The sequence below is a fragment of the Pteropus vampyrus genome, unplaced genomic scaffold (genome assembly GCF_000151845.1).
Source record: "Pteropus vampyrus isolate Shadow unplaced genomic scaffold, Pvam_2.0 Scaffold321, whole genome shotgun sequence".
In the NCBI taxonomy this organism is placed as follows: Eukaryota; Metazoa; Chordata; class Mammalia; order Chiroptera; family Pteropodidae; genus Pteropus; species Pteropus vampyrus.
This window is the reverse complement of record NW_011889102.1, coordinates 165,029-187,929: the sequence shown is the minus strand read 5'-3', so window position 1 is coordinate 187,929 and position 22,901 is coordinate 165,029. Positions and strand designations below refer to the sequence as shown.

The 22,901-nt window shown below is 35.8% G+C and overlaps 1 protein-coding gene across 1 annotated transcript in view; it reads left to right on the top strand.

The window, feature by feature from the left end:
* Positions 1 to 1,146: 1,146 nt before the first annotated feature.
* Positions 1,147 to 22,901, top strand: part of TSG101 (tumor susceptibility 101) — a 33,303-nt gene continuing 11,548 nt past the window's right edge. The window contains exons 1-7 of the mRNA XM_011377756.1: positions 1,147 to 1,344; positions 7,042 to 7,126; positions 9,000 to 9,065; positions 11,211 to 11,374; positions 15,356 to 15,482; positions 18,793 to 18,859; positions 21,482 to 21,573. Of these exons, the coding sequence (XP_011376058.1) occupies positions 1,303 to 1,344; positions 7,042 to 7,126; positions 9,000 to 9,065; positions 11,211 to 11,374; positions 15,356 to 15,482; positions 18,793 to 18,859; positions 21,482 to 21,573 (643 nt within the window). The 5' untranslated portion in view covers positions 1,147 to 1,302. The remainder of the gene's footprint in view (positions 1,345 to 7,041; positions 7,127 to 8,999; positions 9,066 to 11,210; positions 11,375 to 15,355; positions 15,483 to 18,792; positions 18,860 to 21,481; positions 21,574 to 22,901) is intronic.

Below are 22,901 nucleotides of genomic sequence, written 5' to 3'. Positions count from 1 at the left end.
TGTCAATACAACAATTACCTACTGAGCAACTACTGTTATTGCAAGTACTGCATTAGAATCTGAGTAAAAACGAGTAACAGCCCCACGCTACAGAAGCCCACAATATAGAATTCTGTAAGATAGTTCCTTGAGTTTTGAATATTATCAATTATGTTGCAAGTTCCATACAAGTCAAGAAACAGTACCATGACCACCTCACTATGATTTGATCATTTGACATTCATGATGCTATTAACTTTTCATTTTTCCAAAATCATGCAAGGTCTCTTATGATTTTTGATGGAGCTTATGTTAAAATGTTTCTTTGATATTGTAGCAGAGATAAATATTTTATTTTCCAATTTACATTGTAATTTTCCTTAAATATTAAATAATGAATAAAATAAACTTTGACTTTAAATTCACCAGGAAATGCCTAATTTCTTGAATGGTAGATTTATTCAATTTGAGGAGAAAGTTTATTTCGTATAATTCATATGGTCCCCAGGGTATTTAGTTATTTTAAGTGGCCTAAATACAAAATGAAGAGACCGGATTTTGTTGTTTTCAAATTTTAAAAAATTATTTTAACAAAAAAACTTTTTAAACAATAAGTTTAGTAAAGCTAGTACGCAAATGTAGTGCAATGCAAGGTGGAACGCAGCCTGTGCACAGAGAAGTTCTGACTTAGAATGGGTTCCTGGAGAAGAAATTACTTCCAGGCTTCCTGCGAAACAAGGGCTCTGCACTTTGCCCTTGTTAATGTAGTATGAAGAACTTTAAAGCTTAAACCTGAGCCTGATAATCAGGGCATCATCTAAGGCAAGCCTCTCATCTTGAGTTGGAAAAAACTTCAGCCCGAGCTATTAGAGCACTTGCCCGCTATTATCACAAAGCCGTCAGTAACCAGTTTTCTGACTCCTAGTCCAGTGCCCGCCCTCTTGATGAATCAGTCATTGAAGCTCACTGGCAAGACCTTCAGAGTACTACTTTCCCTCCCTGCAACTGCTCCCCTAGTCTAAAGGCAACTGAAACACCTGTCGATCTCCGAACAGGTTAACCCTCATCACTGGTAACCGACCTGGCCTGCGGAACACCTCACCTGAGCAGCGGGTTGATGGGAACCCCACGCCCAGCCTAAGTGCTTACTTCGGAAGTGACGTAAAGGAAGCGGAAGGCCCGTCGTGGCGGCCGACTTCCTGTTGTTAGAGGCGGGGGGGTGGGGGGCTGGCTACTCGGTGTGCGATTGTGCGGGGCGGCCTGGGGCGGCCCCGGAGCGGCTGACCCTCTGCCTACAGGGACGGGAGCCGCGAGGTGGCCGCCATGGCGGTGTCGGAGAGCCAGCTCAAGAAAATGGTGTCCAAGGTGAGGCCGCGACGCGCTCGCCACCCGGCGCGCACCCACCGCACCCTTCTGCGCCCGGGTGGGCCTGGCGGGACCCATCTCAGCGAGCCTCCCGCGCGGGCCGGAAGCCCCAGTCCCATCCTCCGGAGCCTTTACGGCCCCTAGCCCAAAGAAGCCTGTCCCCTTGTGCCAGCACCCTGATACGGCGCCAGGGAAGGTGGGGGGCGGTGACAGTCAACAAAGGCGCGGAGCGGAGGCCGCCTGCCACCTGCCGCCCGCCCTCTCTTTGGGTTGAGTTTGGAGCAGTCCGAGAGGCAGTATAGTTTTCATTTTAGTGTTTATAAACAAACGGAAGGGGGTTGTACTGAATTCTCGATCTGGAGCCTTCCTCCCCTACTCTTTGTCCCACTGTATGGATCCGTCAGTCTTCGCCCTTCCCTCCCGGCCCCCAGAGATTGTGTCCTTTTCAGTTTTGTATTCCTCACACAGCTCAATACCCGACCCGCGGGAGATGAGTAACTTGGTTGAATAGGCTCGTTTATGAGTAAAAAGGTCCAGAGAAGTCAAAATACCAGTACCTCACTACCTCAGGTGAAATAATTAGAATTCTATTACCATTTCAGGGACTTTGATTTGCTAAGAGTAACTATCTTTAATTGTATGCTTTTTATAACTCGAATTTATTTACATTGAACTTCAAACTTTATAATCTTCACAGTTCGAGACCGGTGTATTTTATTCATTTTTTAAAAAGCAGATAAACATTTTGTTAAGTCTGAATTTTGATAATTACTTCAAATGTGGCACCTGATACCTGAGGAAACGTGATTTTTTGGTTTTGGAGTTTTTTTCAATTTACCAAACATAATTGCAATAAGATACATGTGAAGTGGTTGAATTTTATGTAGATTCATTGGATTAGCTTTGTATGTGTTTGTCAAAGCAGGAATTGTAGAAATCGAAGTAGTTGAAACCATTGCAGTTTTACAAAAACACATGTATAAGCTTATTTCTTTGGGAAAAAAATTGCTTTTTCCTAGTAAAATCATAGTCTTTGGTTGAAAAGCAAATAACCTCTAAAGAGATAGTGACAGTTTTCAAAATCAAGCTTCTCTCCTGGTTGTCTACTCTTTTGTAGACTTCTTGATTTTTTTTTTTTTTTGATGAAGTAGTTATACTTAATTGTAGAGGAAGTTTTGGGGAGCCCTAGAAGATTGTTGGCTCAGATCTATGTTGTAAGAGTTATATGTCACTTCTTTAAAACAGTACATTATTTTACAAACTATAAAACTAAAGAATATCTGTTCCATGCCATTTTTGATATTTAAATTGATAGCATAGTTTTAAGGCTTATTCCTTAATATGTAAATACTCATATATAAGGACAAGAATATTCAAATATTCGTTTTGAATTTTAAAAACTGTAATTACTAAGCTTCCTCTAGAGGAACCTGCCTCTCCCTCCAACCTCTTTTTACCCTGAAAACCAAAAAAAAAAAAAAAAAAAAAAGTATAGGGAAGAGGTGGGAGAGGGCATTCTACCTATTGTTTGATTCTTGACCCAATATCTGAAAAACTGAGTCTCTTAAAAGTAATGATGTTAATTCTGAGTATCAGTATCTTTTTCTGTACAGCCTATAAATAGATGGGTGGGACTAGTAAGTAGGATAGCAGAAGCAATTTGTGGAATTCCCCCTGCTTGCTTCAAGTGTTATCCTTTCAGTTCAATGTGGGAATTTTTAGCCAGACCCCTGGACACATTGCTAGAGTGTTGGTCTTTACTCTTTATTTGATCGTGGGACCTCCACACCCACCATGGTACTTTGGGCCCCTGCCTTGACTAATGTCTTTTTATTGTATTTTATTTTGAGGTATAATTTGCATACAAGATCTTTATATATTATTACAGATTATTTTTTCCCTTTGAGCATTATCTTAACTCCCAACCTAAATATAACTTTTAGTTAACACTCTTCTCTGCCATGATTTTAGCAGTTTATAGAGGTATATTTATACCATTAGTCCATCCTGCTTTACACAAATAGCTTTCTACTTTAGGTTTTTCATATAGGCAACTACCTGTATCTTACATAGTGTATTTACAGCTTCTTTAGAGGTTGAGTCATTATTGAATAGCTAGAAGAGAGCTGACACATTAAAGATTGCTATGCACCTCACACTGTTCTAGGTTCTAGGGATACAGCAGTCAACAGACAGAAAACTCTCTACACATCTGGAACTTAAATTCTCATAGAAGGCCATAAATAACTCAATAAATACATTAAATAATATGTTGGAAGGTGATGCATGTTTTGGAGAAAAGGAAAGCAGGAAAGGGAAATAGAAGAGTGCTTGTGGGTGAAGACGAGATGGGTTGCAATTTTATAAAATAGTAAAGGAAGTCCTATATGAGAAGATTTATATGAGCAGAGATGTGAAAGAGATGAGGAAGCAAACTAGAACAATCCAGAGTAAAAACATTCCAGGAAGAAGGAAAAACAAGTCAAAAGGGCTTGAAACAGAAGGTGGTCATGCATGATAGAGGAACAACAAAGGAGGCTAAGGTGGCTGGACTGGAGTGAGGAAGAAGGAACGTAGTGGTACCAAAAAAAAAAAAAAAAAAGTCGGGGAGACTTCAGAGGGCCTTGCAGGCCTTTGTAAGGGCTTTGGCATTTACTTGGAGTATTATGGGAAGACTAGGCTATAGGCGGTTACAAGGGAAGCCAGAGACACCTATAAAGAGGCTGTCGCAATAACCCAGGTAAGAGGTAATAGTGGCTTAGACCAGGATTGTAGATATGGCGGTAGTGAGAAGTGATCAAATTCTTGAATTTTGAAAGTAGAGCTAACAGGATTGTCACTGTGGATGTGAAATAGAGGCATCAAGGATAACTTCAAGGTTTTGGTTTTGAGCAGCTGGAAGGATATAGAAATGAAAGACTAGGAGTAGTGGATTTGGGGGGAAGATAAGGAGTTCAGTTTTGATCGTATTAAATTTGATAGTCATTAGATATCCCAGTGGAGATATCAAATTGGCAATTGGATAGACATATCTGGAGTTCAGGAAACAGGTTCAGTATGAAACTTTTTAATTTTGAAGTTATGAGCATATAAATGATATTTAAAGCCTGGAGGGAGATCACTAAAGGACTGAGTTTAGATAGAGAAGAAGACCAAGGACAGCCCTGGAGCTCAATATTAAGAGGTTAGGCATATAGAGAGAACCAGCAAAGAGACAGAAGAAGCTACCGTAGAGAAGTTGGGGGTGGGGAACAGGGAGGGAGAGGGAGGAAGAAAATAAAAGTGAAATTTAGGAAAAAAATCATGAAAAAGATCATAACTTCTCGATCCAACTACTAATTCATAGGAAATACAGAGAACATAAGAGCATATATATTAAACTACACCAAGGCAGTATAGTTAGCAAAATCCAAACCATAGGATCCTCTATGGGACAACTGATTTCATCAACAAATTCCAAGGAGTGAAAATAGAAATGGACCATCAACTGATGAGTAAATAAGTAAAATGTGATGTATTTAATAACAATGGCATATTATTTAGCCATAAAAGAAATAAAGTACTAATACATGACAGAACATGGATGTACCTTGAAAACATGCTAAATGAAAGAAGCTAGTCATAAATGACCACGTAGTATATCATTCCATTTGTATGAAATGTCCAAAATAGGCAAATCGATAGAAACAGTGTTGACTGGTAGTTGTCTAGAGTGAATGGGGCAGGTGGAATGGGGATAATTGCTAAAGGGTACCAGTTACTTTCAGGAGTGATGAAAATGTTCTAAAATTGACTGGTGGTAGTTGCACAACTCTGAATGTACTAAAAACCATTGAAATTTATATAATTCTCTTTAAATTTGTGAATTATATCTCAATAAAGCTGTTACCAAAAAGAGGGATGAAAAAGAGGAACTATAGATTAAAAGAGACCTAAAAGACATTTTAACAAATTGCAGTGTGAGGACTTTATTCGAATCTTGATTCAAACAAACTTAAAAAAAAAAAAAAGTGCATTTTTGATGATATTAAGGAAATGATGATTATTCTAGTGTGATAATAGGATTTTGGGGTTTTTTTTAAGTTCTTTTAAAGATATATATTAAAATATTTATGGGTGATAGGGTATAATGTTATGATTTGTTCCTGAATAATACAGGAGGAAAGAAAGATGAATGAGATTTTAGATTAAATAAGATTGGCTATGAGTTAATTATTGTTGAAGCTGGGTGTAGAAGTCAGGGGCTCATTATATTATTCTGTCTACTTTTGGATATGTTTCAAATGTTCCATACTAAAAAGGTTTAAAAAGAGAATAGAAACAGAGCAAAGACAGCAGAGGTAGGCAGCTCCTTGCAGGAGATTTTTGCTCTGGAGAGGAACTGAAAGAAATATGGTTGTAGCTAGAGGAGGAAGGAAGGTTAGGAACGTGTTTGTGGGATTAAAATGGGAGAAATAAGAATATGTTTGTGTACTAATAGTTCTCATATGGGAAAATTGGTACTTCAAGACAAAAGAGGGCAAGAAATTCTGAAGAGATGCCTTGGGGTAAACCTGCATTTGTTCCCTAATTTTTCTTGTATTTTCTTTCTTATTGTCTATCATTCTTTACACTAGGCTCTGTGCGATTTCTTTGACTTTATATTCAAATTCTTCTATTGAATTTGTTTCTACTCACATTTTTTTATGTCCAAGAGTCCTTTCTTCACTACATATTCTTGTTTCTTGGATACAGTGTCATTTCTTCTTTCCTTGAAGTTATTAATACTAATTTGTTTTGAAGTTTTCTTCATTATTTCTGTTACTTCTTAGCTTCTTTTCTGTTTGTTTTGGTCTCTGACATGCTTCTTGGAGTCTTTGTTTTTGGAATAGCTGACTGCTCCTTTTTAAGAAAGAAGTACTAAAAGCTGATAGAAAGCTTCGTGTGCATGGATGAAGCTTGTCAACTAGTGAGCTTCAAGTACAGTGATCAAATGGGGGGCCCCATCTTCTGATCTAATCTGCCAAGAATATTTAAGCCAGGTTCCTAGTTTTCTAGAGTGGAGTGGTACAAGGTGGAAATGTGAAAATACAATACAGCAAAATAGTTGGTTTTGACAATAAATGCTGGCGTTTGAAGGAAAAGGAGAGAACGCTATAGGCTAAAGCAGCAGTCCTCAACCTTTTTGGCACCGGGAACCGGTGCTTCTATGGGAATCTAATGGCTGATGATCTGAGATGGAGCTGAGGTGGTGATGCTAGCGCTGGGGAGCAGCTGCAAATACACATGAAGCTTTGCTCACTCACCTGTCGCTCACCTCCTGCTGTGGGGCCTGGTTCCTAACAGGCCAGGGACCAGTATTGGTCCACAGCCTAGGGTTTGGGGACCCCTGGGCTAAAGGGAATTCTGGAAAAGGATTCGTTAAGAGGGAGAGAGATGTAAGCTGGTTTTTGAGAATAATTAAGATTTCATTTGGCGGAGGACCTTTTAAGTTGGAAGAAGAGCTAAAATGGAGCAGAGTAAAGGGTTTGAATAGGTGGCAGGGGAGGAAAGCTATTGAGGTTCTTTCAGGCTTTAATTAATGTGAATGATTAGTGAGAACTGTTATACTTTTAAGAAGAGTGCTATTAAGAAAATAAGATTTTAAAGAAAATTAACCTAGGAGTAAAATATGTGCATTGGCTTTAAACTAAATTCATGTATGATTTTGCTTTTCAGTACAAATACAGAGACCTAACTGTACGTGAAACTGTCAATGTTATTACGTTATACAAAGATCTCAAACCTGTATTGGATTCATATGGTGAGTTTATATAATATCAATTACTGTACTTTTTGTACAATCATTTTGTTAATGATTGTAGGTTTCCCATTTTCTCTTAAGTTTGTTGGTTTTTCCACTGTAGGATTAAACCTCTACCTAATAAGAGTGTTTGACGAATAGAAAATTATTAGGATCCAATAATAACATCATATATTTGTTTAGTTATTTTAAGTTTAAAAAAAAAAACTCTCAATATAGTGCTGTGCACATTTAGACCTAGAGGAAATGTTAAGGATAGTTCAGTCCCTCGTTTCCCAAAGTATTATCCAAAATTGTGAAGAATGTTGCTGAAGTGGGGACGGGGACGGGGCGAGTAGTGGGGATTCTGTGGTGGTTTGAGCAGTTACAGAATGAACAAAATTAAATGGGTTTCTTTGCAGCCGTGTTTCTCAGAGCTTTTAACATGCTAATGTGTTAAACCTCACCAAGAGGGCAGAGAATATATTGTACAGGGTATCCTACTGAACCCTTCTGCACCTCAGCCCCCACCTTCACCCAGAGCATCTCTTTGTAGTCTTAGGAAGACATTTAGCAAAACTATATTCTGGACTATTCCTTTCATAGATGAAGAAAACATATTTTAAATATGATCCTTAATTCTGTAGAATATGTAGGTGACAGTTTCATTATTGAGACAAACTAAAGTTGAGATTTAAGTAAGAAATGACATTACCTAAAGTTCTTTTTTTTTTATAGTCTTTTTGTCCCCATACCTAACGTGCCAAGGACAAGAGCTCCTGTCCATTATGAGGCCCTTGACACTGAGGGCAGGGAGCGGAATTTTGAAGCTGAGACTCTTACTCTAAACTCCACTCACCCCTAGGACTTTGAAAACATTAGAGCCTGGCCAGCCTGGTGATAAGAGGTGGGAGGCAGCAGAGGGGCAGTCTTGAGTTTCCTAAACAACAAAGACATGAACCTGAAGTTCTTTTTCAAACTAGGGCACAATTCTCCCTCATGTCTCAAAATCCTCATATTCCCAAAATTAGAGTTAATTTAAAAATGGGGGGGGAGTGAATTTTACTGTAAGTATATAGTTTTTACTGCATGCTAAAAGAATAAGTATGTTGATCAAAACTGACAGACTCCAAAATCATTGAACATTGAATCATTGATCTTACTAGCTTTATATGGCCAGACTATGTCTAAACCATTGTTATCAACATGCTTTTATAGTAAATGAAGCCATAAATTTAAATAAGGTGTTTTTTTTTTAAAGGCACAAAATTAGAATAAATTACAGCACAGCTTATAATTGTCAGTAGTAAGTAAAGGAACTGAGGTCAGCATTACAGATTTTCCCCCATGTGTTATGGTGTTAATTCCAAATCATTATTACAAATAATAGTGGTCCACGTAATACAGATTATGTGCCCTAATTAATCAATCAATTATAGATAGAAAAACTTCTGTGATATGAGAAATACTTGTATTTATAGAAGATGTCTGTATTTGACTGTGATAACTTTTTTCCTTTTTATTACTACATTGGGATTGTGGATGATAGTGGGAATAAACACGGGAAATCTAAAATTTTATGATACCAGATTAACATTTAGTATGGTATTAGTTGATAGTGATTTTTAAGTAATTTTATTATCATGTTAGTTGGAGATGCAGAGCTCATATTTACTGGAATTGTAGCATTCACATCTATTTTTCCAAGTAATTCATTCTAAATCTGATCCTATTAAGTGAATCAACAAAGGATGCTTGTTATTTGACAAAATGGATGATACATTAACAAGTTAGCCACTTTCAAAGGTAATAACCAGCACTTCTGAAAAAAATTTCTCACATGGGGAGCATCTGTGAAAATAATCATGATTACGTCACTGTTTTTTCCTTTCAGTTTTTAATGATGGCAGTTCTAGGGAACTAATGAACCTCACTGGAACAATTCCTGTGCCTTATAGAGGTAAGTGTCTTATATAACTTATGTTTCCAGTTTAGATGCATTTTGATTTACATAATAATGTTGCCAAAGAGTTATAAGTAAATTAAACCAATTTTCTCATGATCTTCATGACGTAGAGATTTTAACTTCTATTGTAGTTGAACTTCATTTGGCAACAGCACCTAATATTTTCAGCTTTTTTCCCCTTTTTTACCAAGATATATCCGTAAGTGCCTCATCATGCTGGAAGAGTTTGATGTTTCACGGAATCAGAGAATCTTAGAACTAGAAAGCGATCTTAGATGCTGCTTAGTTCAGCCTCCTACCTCATTTAGACTTTTCTGACAGTGGAAAGCTGTGTAGTATTATGGCTAAGATAGAAGCTGTAAAGTTAGGCCACAGTAAGGTTTGTGACAATGGGCATGTAGAACATTTAGATAATAGGACCTGACTCAAAAAGTGACTCAATTGTGATAATCTATATAAAGGACTTAGCACAGAGTCTGGTATATAATAAACAAATATCAAAAGTAGCTATTATTTATGGTTGTAATGTTGGTAATAATGCTGATGATGGATAATTACATTCCTGTTAGCCAGTCAGCCACCCTCTGCTGGAATACTTACAGTGATAAAAGAACATTCAGTTTTATAAATGACTGTTCTGTGTTTGGGCAGCTCTGTTTGTGAATTGTGCCTTGTGACTCACTAATACCTGTGTCTCTGTAACTTACCCATTAATTTTATATAGTACTTGCGATGTATGAAGGATAAGGGTTACAGATACAAAGGTAAATAAAGGATGTACCGTTTCTGGAAGAACTTACACAAATAAGGGAAACTGAATAAATAGACATTTACAATATTCTATAACTGCTATAGAATAATAAAATATAAAGGTGCTGCGAGATTACAGAGAACAAGACCATGTGGAAAGATAATGGAGGAAATGACATTTGAACTTGGTATGAAAGGATGAGTCAACCATAACAATGAACATTCCAGGCAGAGAAAAAAAAAACACTTGAGCATCAACATTCAATAATGCAAGTATGATAAAATTAGGAAAGACTGAATAAAATTTAGGATTACCAACTTTACCTTTGCCTTCAGGAAATAAACTCTGGCGAGGGAACAGATATATGAGGGAAAAAGGGAGGCAGGAAACTATGGTAAAAATAAAGACATTTATCTCATATGTTATATAATGTATATATAAATTTTATCTGAATCCTTCTGTGTTCCCTAACCATTTTTTGTATGGCATAGTTCTTAAGCCTAAGTAATTCTGGAGAATTCTTTATTTTCACAAAGCAAAGAATTCTGGGTGGAGGAAATAAACTTATGTTTTATGTATTAGGATATATTCTCTTGGAGTTCTTTTTTTACTATAGAAGTACTTTGGAGTAAAAAATAAATCCAAAGTCCCACAACCGTTTGATTTAAGTGAAATTTATGTGTATATATTTATATGAAGTGAAACTGTTTCTTAGAGGAAAACTATCTGAATTATTTTAGGTAATTCAAATGGTTACTTGGGACATTGGCTTTGAGCTCAGTAAGACAAGGCTATGATTTATGTTCAATATATTAGCTCTATTGGATGCTTTGAAACATTGTTCACCTCGACTATATACGGTCAAATTTCTCAACTGAGAGAGATTCTATTACATAAAGCAAAGAGAAGAAGATGACATCATTGATGGAATAACTACCACTGAAAATGTCATATGCATTGGTCAAGCTGTAGCCACCAGTCAGCATCTGTTTGACAGTTAGATAGCTTTGGCAAGGGAATTATATCACTTTATGATAACATACCATAATCCATGGTCTTCTTTCTATATCCCTTCCCAGTGAACCTATTAACTGAAATGACAAGGGTCAAGAAGCAAAGAATGGATTGAGCAGAAAGATATATTTGTAAAGAATGGTTTTATAGCAGCAAGCACATGCTGGCAGAGTAGTAATCAATTAGCTCCTTAATTAGTTTGTATTTTTCAACTGAAAATTTGAGAAACTGATCTTAAACAGAACTTTGAAACATTAAAATATTTGTCGCGACTTTTTAAAGTGTTGCTTAGTTGTAGCTCTCTTGCTTACCTACCAAGCCATTATTGAAAAATAACAAAAATAGAGTAACTGAAGTTTATCTTTCTCTCTCAGGTAATATCTATAATATTCCAATATGCCTGTGGCTGCTGGACACATATCCATATAATCCCCCTATCTGTTTTGTTAAGCCTACTAGTTCAATGACTATTAAAACAGGAAAGCATGTTGATGCAAATGGGAAGATATATCTTCCTTATCTACATGAATGGAAACACGTAAGTATTAACAGCATTCCGTGCATTTGTTCTATTTTATATATTTTGCTCACTGGCACCTACTTCCTGTTAACACTCAAAGAGGATTCCAAGAAGGAGGTAAGTTCATATAAGATCACTAATTGCTGGTCTGGGTAATCAGAAAAGACTCTCCAAAACAAATACAGTTATGCGCCATGTGACAACATTTTGGCCAATGACAGACTACGTATACGATGGTGGTGCCATAAGATTATAATGGAGCTGAAAAATTCCTATTGCCTCGTGATGTCTTAGCCATCTAACATTGTAATGCAACGTGTTACATGGTATACTGGTGTAAACAAAACTGTGCTGCTAGTCGTATAAAAGTGTAACACAATTATAATAGGCTATACCATCAAGGTTTGTGTAAGTGTATTCTATGATGTTTATACAGTGATGAAATCACCTAACAACACATTTCTCAACGGATCCCCATTGTTAAGTGGCATATGACTGTATACCTTATATTTGTATAGAGCTTGGTAATTTACAGAATACGCATAGTCACTATTTTATTTGCTTGAGTTGAACCTTGAAGAATAGATAGAATTCATGTAGTGGGAAATTCATTTAAAAAATATACTGGTGCTATATATTTGTGAAACTATTTGAATCTCATTACCCAATGTTCCTATCAAGAAACAGTAGTAGTAGAAAGTTTGTGTTTCTTCCTCTGATGGTTAAAGCTCTGGCAGACCAGTGTTCCTATGAAAATAACTAGAAAAGCCAAAGTACAAACAACATCTAGGGAAGGCTTTGGGGAGCTATTGAGGCAATCCAGACTTTAAGGTCCAAGGTCCTCTTGCAGAGGGAACAGCAAGAGATGAGCAAACATTCTGCCAGTTTTCCCTAGGAGTATTTACTGATTCTTAGTACAGGGTAAGAAGCTGAAAATCTGAGCAGAGGGCTTTAGCTAAGAGGCAAACAAACCTGCAGTTTCTAGCAGGTTCACAGGGCTGGGAAAACAATGGTTTCTGTTCTGTCTGCCAATGCAGCCAGTGCTTCAGGAGCCAAGATTTGCGAGAAAAGGAAGCTACAAAGAAATAAACCAGATAATCTGAGTTTTCCCCTCAGGAGAAATGCTGAATTCCTAAACTTCAAAGACAGGATGCTAAAAAGCTGAACAGAAAACCTCTGAAAAACAGCCAACTTCTCAGCAGCCTCAGTCTCAAAGAAGAGGGGCATAAGTAAACATCCTAGGCTCTTAGTTGAAGCCACTAGAGGAACACACCTCAAAAGTGGGAACTCGGATATGATAAGCCTTAGAAAACCCAACCTTGAATCAGCTCAGTCCCTTTTTATATTATAGTCATTTTTAAAGTATTTGCCTGCAATAGGATAGGGCGAACCCCTGCTGGAGGAAGATAATGTATAGAGCCTCTATATTAAAAATTAACCAAGTGGAAATCTTAGAACTGAAAAATAGAATAATAGAAATTCAGAACTCTATGGATGGGTTTAATAGGCAGATTGGATTCATTCAGAATAGAGAATTAATGAACTGGTAAATGAATGGTTTACATTTTTTTAGTGCTGTTGACCTAGGAATAAGCCTTAAAAAAGATGTAAAAGTCCATTCTGGAAAAAAATTTTAAATTTAATTGAAAGACATTAAAGAAGACTTAAGTCAAAGGAGATCTCTCTCCTTACTCATATTATAAAAATGTTGGTTCTATTCAAATCTATATCCTAACAGGAGCTTTTGTTTCTTTCTGTATGCTAATTTTATGAACTTGATAAGCTAGATGTGGAAATGCAAAAGATCAAGGATAGTCAAGGCATTCTCCAAGAAGAATAGGGTGGAAGGAACTTACCCTACAGATACCAAAATGTGTTATGAAACTAGTAATTAAGATAGTATGGAATTGTCATAGGAATATTCAAACAGATAAGTGGAACGTAATAAAGAACCCAGAAAAGGATCTAGTTAGGAGTCATTTTAGATTTTTAAATAAGAGTAGAGTATATATCAGTTTAAAATGTATGAGATTATGATTTAATTTGGGAGTTTTATTGGACTAAATAATCAACAAGAGATAAAAATGTGTAGTCTCAATAACTACGCCCCCATACTGGCCATGATCTCCAGTCCACACTTCTTGGTGCTACACAGATATTGCACATGCTTACCTGCAGTCTCAGCATGTAAATTCACAGACAAACTAAGAAAGGTATTATAATAGTGGGACTTTACAAGTTTTTACAGGAAGCTTTCTGAAATTAAGTTGGGACAAATTGAACAAATAAGAAGTTGGTGCTTTGGAAACTTGAAAACTGCTAGTGAACTCTTCTACCAGGAGAAGAGAAGTTATGATAATTATCTGATCGAGATGATTGAGTAATCCTTCAGAACCTGATGAACTCATAAATGAAGTATATGAGATGAGAAATACACAAAATACATTAAGGCGTGAAAATGGAACCATCAAGTAAGCCAGTTTGAATAACTGCCTAGCATAGTTTGTCTTAAATTTGTGGTCTATTGATTATTTGAGAATTAAGCAACCTTTATGGAAAACAGTCACTCTCTTTGTAACTATGGTACTAGAAGGAAAGGTCCTTTAACAATTTGTATATTCTGTACAACAACCTAATGATTTCTAAGATAGAGTCTACCCACAATTTCAGAGTTCATAAATACTATCTTTAATAAGGTAACATTTTTATCTTTACAGGCCTTAAGTGTATTTGTGACTACTGCTTATTTCCATCCCTGAATTTGTATCAGAATATTTAATTTGTCTATTGGAAATAGAAGTTTTAGTTAGCTGTATGACATCAAATAAAGAACAGTACCATCTAAATTTTGCAATATACTGCTTTGGCTAGTGCAGTTTTTATATACAGTAGCTCCCCTTATCCACGGGGAATATGTTCCAAGACCCCCAATGGATGCCTGAAACCTAGAATAGTACCAAACCTTATCTCTACTATGTTTTTTTCTATACATACATACTTATAATAAAGTTTAATTTATAAATTAGGCACAGTAAGAGATTAGTGATAAAATACAAAAGTTATGACAATATACTGTAATAAAAATTATGTGAATGTGTTCACTCATTTTGGGGGATCCCTTGCTAAAGTCTTCATATAAGCTCAATGCATTCTGATGCAATAGGTTGCCATCAGTTGGAACACAGTTTCTGTTCATGTGTTCTACTCATAAATTTAATGCCTTTTCCATCTTCGCTAAGGCACTTATCACCCACTGTGGCAGTAGCTTTTGCAGTTCAAGGTGCAACAGCAAGACCAGCATGAATTTCTTTTTCCTTCTTCACAATTTCATGGATAGAAGACTCTTTCTTACTATAGATCTTAGCAACTTCAGAATATGAATTTTTTCTTTCCTTATTAAGTTGAGAACTTTAACGTTTTCACTTAAAGGAAGTGCTTTAGACCTTCTCTTTGGCATCTCTAAATTGCCAGCATCACTGCTCTTGCACGTTGGGGCCATTACTAAGTAAAATAAGGATGGCTTGACTACAAGCACTGCAATCCCACGAACAGTCAATCTGGTCATTGAAATGGCTGCTACGTGATTAACGAGGTGGGTAGCATATACAGCATAGATACACAGAACAAAGGGATGGTTCACATCCTGGGCAAGACGACATGAGATTTCATCACACTATTCAGAATGATATGCCATTTAAAACTTATGGATTGTTTGTTTCTGAAGTTTTCCATTTAATATTTTTGGACCATGTGGTAACTGAAACTGCAGAAAATAAAAACCTTAGATAAGCAGAGAGTGCTGTACATGAAGCAACAGCCTTGTTATGCATAAATAAGTAAAAATCACCTAGCTTTATTAAATCAGTTAAATGGAGTTTTTGTGTTTGGGTCCTATAAAGAAATTTATCAAGCTGAGTTGAAACCTAATAAATGCTCAAACTTTTCTTTTTTGCTAAAAATAAAATCTGTAGCTGACTTAAATTTATTTTTTGTTTTTAGCCACAGTCAGACTTGTTGGGGCTTATTCAGGTGATGATTGTGGTGTTTGGAGATGAACCTCCAGTCTTCTCTCGACCTACTGTTTCAGCATCTTATCCACCATACCAGGCAACAGGGCCACCAAATAGTAAGTAGAATTAAGATTTGATTTTTAAACTCATAGAAGCAAAATAAAACAGAAAACCTTGTTGAAAAAAAATGTTTTTAATGACTTCACTTTGCTTTTTAGCTTATCAAGTTAGTGGATTTTTTGGAGGTATTCTGAGGCCTCACATCTGCATGTACAGATTCCCACCCAAGACTGGCATTTGGGCTTTCGTTTGTGGGTAGAAATCTAACTCTGAGTGTGCTGGATTCCACAATGGAAGAGAAAGAATGCTGGGATAGAGCTAGAATTTTTTTTTTAAATTATGCATGCCATAGAATAGCCTATTTGATCAGTTTGGAAGCAGATATAGCTTGAAAGGCAGTCTGACCCCTACTTGTCTTTGCAACTCCAGGATCAGTGTTGTAGATAAGAACCAATTACAGTCAGCTAAATCATTCACATTCAGCTATTCTGGGTATACACAATTGGACATCTAGCTCTCAGCTTTCTTCTCTTTTGTACAGCCAATTCATGATTTTACCTTTTGTGGAGAGGGTTGGGGCATGGATTACCAGTTCTCCCCTAATTGGTGTACATTATCTCTATCATTTCTGTGTTTTTAAAAATAATTTTTACTGATACTTTAAAATCACCCTGTATAATTGAGAATTGGTTGTACTTGCTTGTTTTGACTTTATTAAACCTGTGTTGACTTCATTTTTTTGAGCTGTGATTTTTTTTACAAATTTTAAGATTATAATTAACCAGATTTAATCTTATAAGTCAGATTATATGAGCTTTAATTTTTCTCCTGCTGAAAATTATCTTTTTTTTTAATCTAGTCTATTTCGAGGAGCATTTGACTCATAAGCTGAGTGGGAATCTAACAGGAAGAACTTTCTGAACCCTTTCCTTCTCTGCCTTCTCAGAATAAGCTTGGTTTTAGGTTTAACAGCTCTTTTAGTAAAGATTCTAATGATTCTTCTGGACCAGACATTTTTCATCTTAATAAATTCTGTTAACTCTAGTACTCAAGAATAGATAACCTTGCTCATTTAAGTTTGAAATGTCAGATATTTCCTAGTTCATCATTCATGTTTATTTACTCAAATAACATAGTAGTAACCACTTAAAGGTAACCTTGTCAGAAATTTATTTAGGCAGTCTCCTGGGCAAAATTTTCTCCCTAAATTTCTAACAGTTTTGACATTGGAACTATAACATTCTAGAAAGATACCACACTAGAGATCACTGTTGCTCTCAATTTTATATTCATTCACTGTAAATCACATTAAATAATCTAGAGCTAATTTAAGTACATTCCTAAAAGACCAATTTATTGTCTGTTTATTCCAGTTTTAATACTTTTTATACATTTAAACAGTATTCATTATTATTAGGAATGACCGTCGAGAAATGGTTTAAATTCCATTCCCCCACACACCAAGGAATAGCCCAGAATGTATACATTCTTAAATATTATCTTCTAGTTCAAAAATTATATACTTTTATAATTATCATTACTCAGAACATTTTCAATCTCCCATTTTAGGGTGACTTGAACTAACTTTGAGTCACATTAGAAAACTGTTATGTTCTAACCTCATTTTTTGACAACAGTAACAGTGTTGTCAAATGTCAGAAATATCTGACATTTCAAACATTTACTGAGTGGTAACCAAGAGACACAGCTAAGCACTTTCTATTTGTCCTTATTTAATCCTGTAATAACCCCATATGTTGTGTGTATTTGTATCCCATTTTATTCTGGCTCTAAAATTATTTCGCCTAATTATCTGCTTCCTTGCCAGTCTTGGATCCAAGTAACATTTGCCGTTTCTCAAAATCAAAATTTGAAAGCTTTGGTGGAATTATTAGCTTTTCAGAACCTCAGAAAAGGAAAATTGCTTGTAACTATGAGGTAGTTTACATGTGTGAGAGAGAAACTGGCATGGAGGATAGTAATTATGTATGTTGCTGACACTTATTAGTGGCTTCCTCTTTTGATGTTCATGAAGATCAATTGTGCTTTGCCCCTGGGAAGCAAAAATGTTTTATGGAATCTAGCAGTTGTGACGTTTTGGGAGGTTTTTTCCTTTCTGAAATAGCATTGAACATTATCCTAGCTTCATTATGCTTCAGAAGAAATTTACTTATGACATTGATAGATTCATCCAACAAGACTATGAACACTGGTATTTGGAGATGTATGCTCAGCAACTCTGATAAAGACTTGTAGGGCCCTTGAGCAGAGTCTAGCATACTTCTCCCACCTACTTGCATTCTGTGCTCTAAAAGTTTGTTGCTTGAAGGCGCCATCAGGGCTTCATATACCATTCCTCTAGATCACTTTTATTTATCCCCACCTTCTAGCTTTAGATTATTTGCCTCCTGTATGACCCTATATATATAGCACTCTGTACTTCCTCTGTCATAACACGTAGCACTTATCTCTCTGTGTTATTATTCTTTGCTTATCTCTCCAACTAGACTATAAGCAACTTGAGGCCAGGAGTGTTTTTTTTCCCCTATCAGATTTCCAGTGCCTGTCACATAGAAGGCAATACAATATTTATTGATTGGATTAAGGGCTAATTTATCACTATTCAATGAGAAAAATTTCACTGAGGATAAGTTGATTCTCAGACAAGTCATTTCCAGTTAAGGCCAAAATTAACTGCTCTTTGTCTTACTCTGTTTATTAGCCTCTTGGCACCACTGACTAGTTGTGTCATTGGTGTCCTCTTTAAAAAATAAATAAAGCATTTTTTAAACTCGCTAGATTTGAGCCTTTTTTCCTAGTATTTCCAAGCTTTTGTTTTTAACCTATCTAGCTGAATATAAGTTTTGTATAGGACTTAATAATTTGAAGTCTTTTAAAGCCCTCAGTCAAGCCAACAAAACCAGCTGTGCTAATCGGTCAACATAGTCTTAAATATCAAAAGGTTTCTTAGATATATAGAGAGGTCACTTTCTAAGAAGCTGACTTTGGACCAGCGGAGGGCAGAATTACCTTCTTCTAAATTCCAGATTGAACCAGCTCCTGTCTCAGGTTAGAGGCTCCTTGAGAACTTGTAGAACTGACCATGTTGACCGGTTTACCAGTTACCCTTGTTGGTAACCCATGTGTGTTGTCATAACTCAAGTTTAATACTTTGAGAATTATGTGATTTGCGGAGAACTGTGCTTGAAGTAAAGAACTAATATGGGTGGAGTGTTTTGTTTTGGTGCTGAGATTTGGATTCTTACTATATGAAATTTTGTGGTTTGACAGTGATGTGTGTCTTATTTGATAAACTATGTATCCAGAACTATGCATATTATTTAAAATGTTAAAACTTATTTTTAGCTTCCTACATGCCAGGCATGCCCAGTGGAATCTCTTCATACTCATCCGGATACCCTCCCAATCCCAGGTAATGAATAATTGTATTAGAAATTCTATTAGATCTGGAATCAAAATAATGAATGCTAACTTCATACCCATCCAGATACCCTCCCAATCCCAGGTAATGAAAAATTATTTTTTGAATAATTGTTTTAGAAATTCTATTAGATCTGGAATCAAAATAATGGATGCTAACTAGAGCAGTAAAGTAAATTTAGTTGCAGTTTACTGGAAGGTAAAACTCACTTTATTAGTGGAATTTTATGGTATTTGCATAGTCCTCATAATTTTTTCCATTATAGAGAAATGCAGCTCCATCCCATTTAGAGAGGAAAGGGATGAGGTAATGATGATTTTGACTGGTTTTGGACCTTGGCCCTTCTAAGAACTTTGTATATCCAGTGTAGATAGCTGAAAGGTTAATTGAAAACTAATTATAATGAATTCAGCCAAGGAGAAGAATATTTTAATACTCTTTTTAAAAACTTAACTTTTCTGTAAATTGCAAGGAACAGATTAACAGTTCATAAGATGGGGTCAGTCTTGTCCCCATGTTATTTATTCATTTCATACTACCAACCTTTATTACCCATTTGATAACAACATAACGCAGGTAAGCTGATAGTGCAGTCATCAGTCTGTGAATAATACACATTAGAAAAATCAATGAGAAATAATTTTAACCCATGTTTTAAATGTGTACTCGTTCCAGTGGTAATCTAGGAATACTTTCAAGAGTCTTTGGGCTAATTTAAAATGCAAAACTGGCATTTACTGGTGCCTAGATGAGATTTCCAGCTACTCTGACAATTAACAAGAAATTTTTTAACTCTTCTTAGCTTCAGATAACCCTCACAGGTATGTGTAGCCAGATTTCCTGAACACCTGCCATAGCTAAATATATGGATTTACATATATAATATGCAGGATCTTATGAGTTAAATTTAGCAACTAATTTATTTCTGGGCCTTTCTTAATTTCAGGGATAAGCTTTCTAAGGTAGTAAGCGTTCTGTCACATTAGAAAGGTAAGCAGAGACTGGATGAACATCTGTCAACGAAAAGAGAGAAAGATTCATAACATATAAGCAGGCTCTAAGTTTTAGATTTCTCGGGGCCTTAATTTTCTGATTAAGTTCTAGAAATGGAATCTGTCTGAAGCCTTGAAATTACAAGCCTTTATAATTAACAGTTGCTAGTAAAAAGGAACTTCGGACATATAGGGGATGGTTGTTGGGAGTACAATGAGGAAATGGACTTCTGAACAATTAAGTTATTTCAAAGAAACTTGTAAATAGGGGAACACTTTACTATAGCTGGAGAATATAGGGTGACGAGTAGGGGAATTGACGAGAGTAAAGGTGCCACTTTCATAGTTACTTACAGATCTCCCCAAACTTTTTCTGAGCTCCTCTAGCTGTTATTGATTTCCCACTTTATATCACCTAAACTTTTATTTAGCATTTGTTATTTCCTTTATCCTATCAGGATTATTTACAGGGATCTTGCTTTATTTTGATTATTAGTATCTTGGGGAAGAGATGGATTCATCATATATTAGCTTCTACCTCAAGCACTTAGACACAGTGCCTTAAATATAATAAATAGTAAATTTTGAAGAGGTATATAAAGAAAAAGGAACATAAGAATGTTGGAAAATTCTTTATAAATAAACTTACTTCAAAAAGCGTTCTTTAAAAATTTGAAAAGGATTTGCTACATGAGACAAATTGCTTAATAACATACAAAGATAGAAAATAGTACAGCAGTTCCCTGCCCCATCGGCGATTTCATTTACCCTCGGTTAACTGCAGTCCAAAAATATTTAATGCAAAATTCCAGAAATTAACAATTCATAATTTTTCAATCGTGAGCCATTCTTGGTTCCATGATTAAATCTTGCGCGATGTCACTCCGCGTCACCTGGGACATGAATCACCCTTTGTCCAATGTATCCATGCTGTATATGCTACCCGCCCATTAGTGACTTATTTGCTCTCTTGGTTATCAGATCAACTGTCATGGTATCACATTGCTTGTATAACCCTTATTTTACTTAATAATGGCTCCAAGGCTCAAGAGTAGTGATGCTGACCATTTGTCAGGGATATTATAAATGATATTTATGAATCAATGTTGAAGATAGGAGAATACCTCCTTTTAACTCTAATATGAATACATGAATGACGTAGCTTTCCATAAAGAATAAAAATTTTTAAACTTTATTTAAAGAGTATTTTCAGATCAGATACTCGCAAAGGTTATCAATATATCACAGTAAAAATTAAATAGTATTTCCCTATATGCTAGGAAATCAGAATGGAAAAGTTCTCTCACAAAATTCTTGTTGTTTCCAGTTCTGATACTGTTGAACTGCCCTTAAAAGTCTCTACTTGCTTTCTTCTGCTATGAGTGTGACTCTCAAATAACAGGGCCAAGCAAGATATTTTAACCATTCACTTTGAGAGTAAATCCAGTGTCATTAATGAAACTTCTATAGAACTACGCTTGAATAGACAGACACCTGTAGCTCTAAAACTGTAAAGTCATTTAACTGGTAAAACAATGACGTCAGCTTAACTTCTTAAATGGGTTCTTAAAGATACTATAGTGTTGAGTCGTCATAACGTTTAATGTTTTCTGTTCTTTAGTGGTTACCCAGGCTGTCCTTACCCACCTGGTGGTCAGTATCCTGCCACAACAAGTTCACAGTACCCTTCCCAGCCTCCTGTGACCACTGTTGGTGAGTAACCTTCAAAATTATATTTCTCCACATAAGGAAAGTCAGAATCTTCTATTGTGAAAAGTGAATTTCACTTTTTTTAATTGAATAAATTTTACATGTAATATTTCATACGTTTAAGGTGTACAGCTAATTACTGTGATAAATTTGTATATTGTAATGATTGCCATTGTAGCAATATTACATTGCATAATTATAATACAATATTATTGTCTGTATTCATTATACTGAACATTAGATCTCTGTGGCTTATTTACTACTCATTACACATTTGTACCCTTAAACACCATCAATCTTACCCCCCATCCTGGTGTTTCATTTTTACGTTGAAACGTTAGAATACACTTCCTTCTTAGAGGAAAAACTCTTAGTGGTCACTGTCCTAGAATCTAAAACTTGAAGTAATTTATCATATCAGTGAGGCTTCTGCCAGGGCATAAAAATAATTGACTGACTCTGATCACTCCTTCCTGTATATAACATATTTTTATTTGTGAACCTTATGTGTTGAACTATCAGATCTGAACATTAGATATGTGTTGAACTATCAGCAGATACTTAGCTTTTCCTAGGTTATATGTTAAAGTATCTTTAGGAGAGGAACTGCCATTGGGTAATATGAGTGGGTCAAGTAAGACAAATTATTGTGGACCAGTAGTTCTTGCTTTTATGTGTTGCTTATTAGAGTTGCCTAAAATATAAAAATATCTTAAGCAGCCTTAATTATTGGTTATCAGGTATGACACACCCAAGAGGAGACAAACTGGCCTCCATTCTTTACTAGAAAATTGACTGATAACCCCTCGAGTTAAAGCCAATACTTTATATGGAATTTCTCTTGGAAAATCTTCCTAATACTGTATATCTCAACTTCAGTTTAATAATGTCATTTTAAGATTTTATTTCTAAACTCCATCATAAACAAGGATCAGAAACAGTAAGTTTGGAAGGGTATTAACAAACATTTGAGAAACCGATTTTACCTTTATTAAAGTCTTGTTTTAAGATTTCAGTGTGGAAAACCCTGTGCTCCAGCTGAATTGATTTTATTTCTGTATTTTTATTTGTTGGACCATATTTAATAATTAGATAAAGAGAAAACTGAAGAAAAATAAGGAACCTTCCTATTGTGTAACATTATTTTGAGGATAGAAACTAGGAAACAGGTTTCCTTGCCTGTCATGTCCAAATGCTGTTCTTCCTTCTCTGGCCATCTTGGATTACTGAGGTTGGTTTACAGATACTGCCCTTCCAGGATACGGCACCCTGAGTACAAAAATGCTGAAGGCTCGCCATGCTTAGTGTTAAAACTTTATCTGCCACAATAA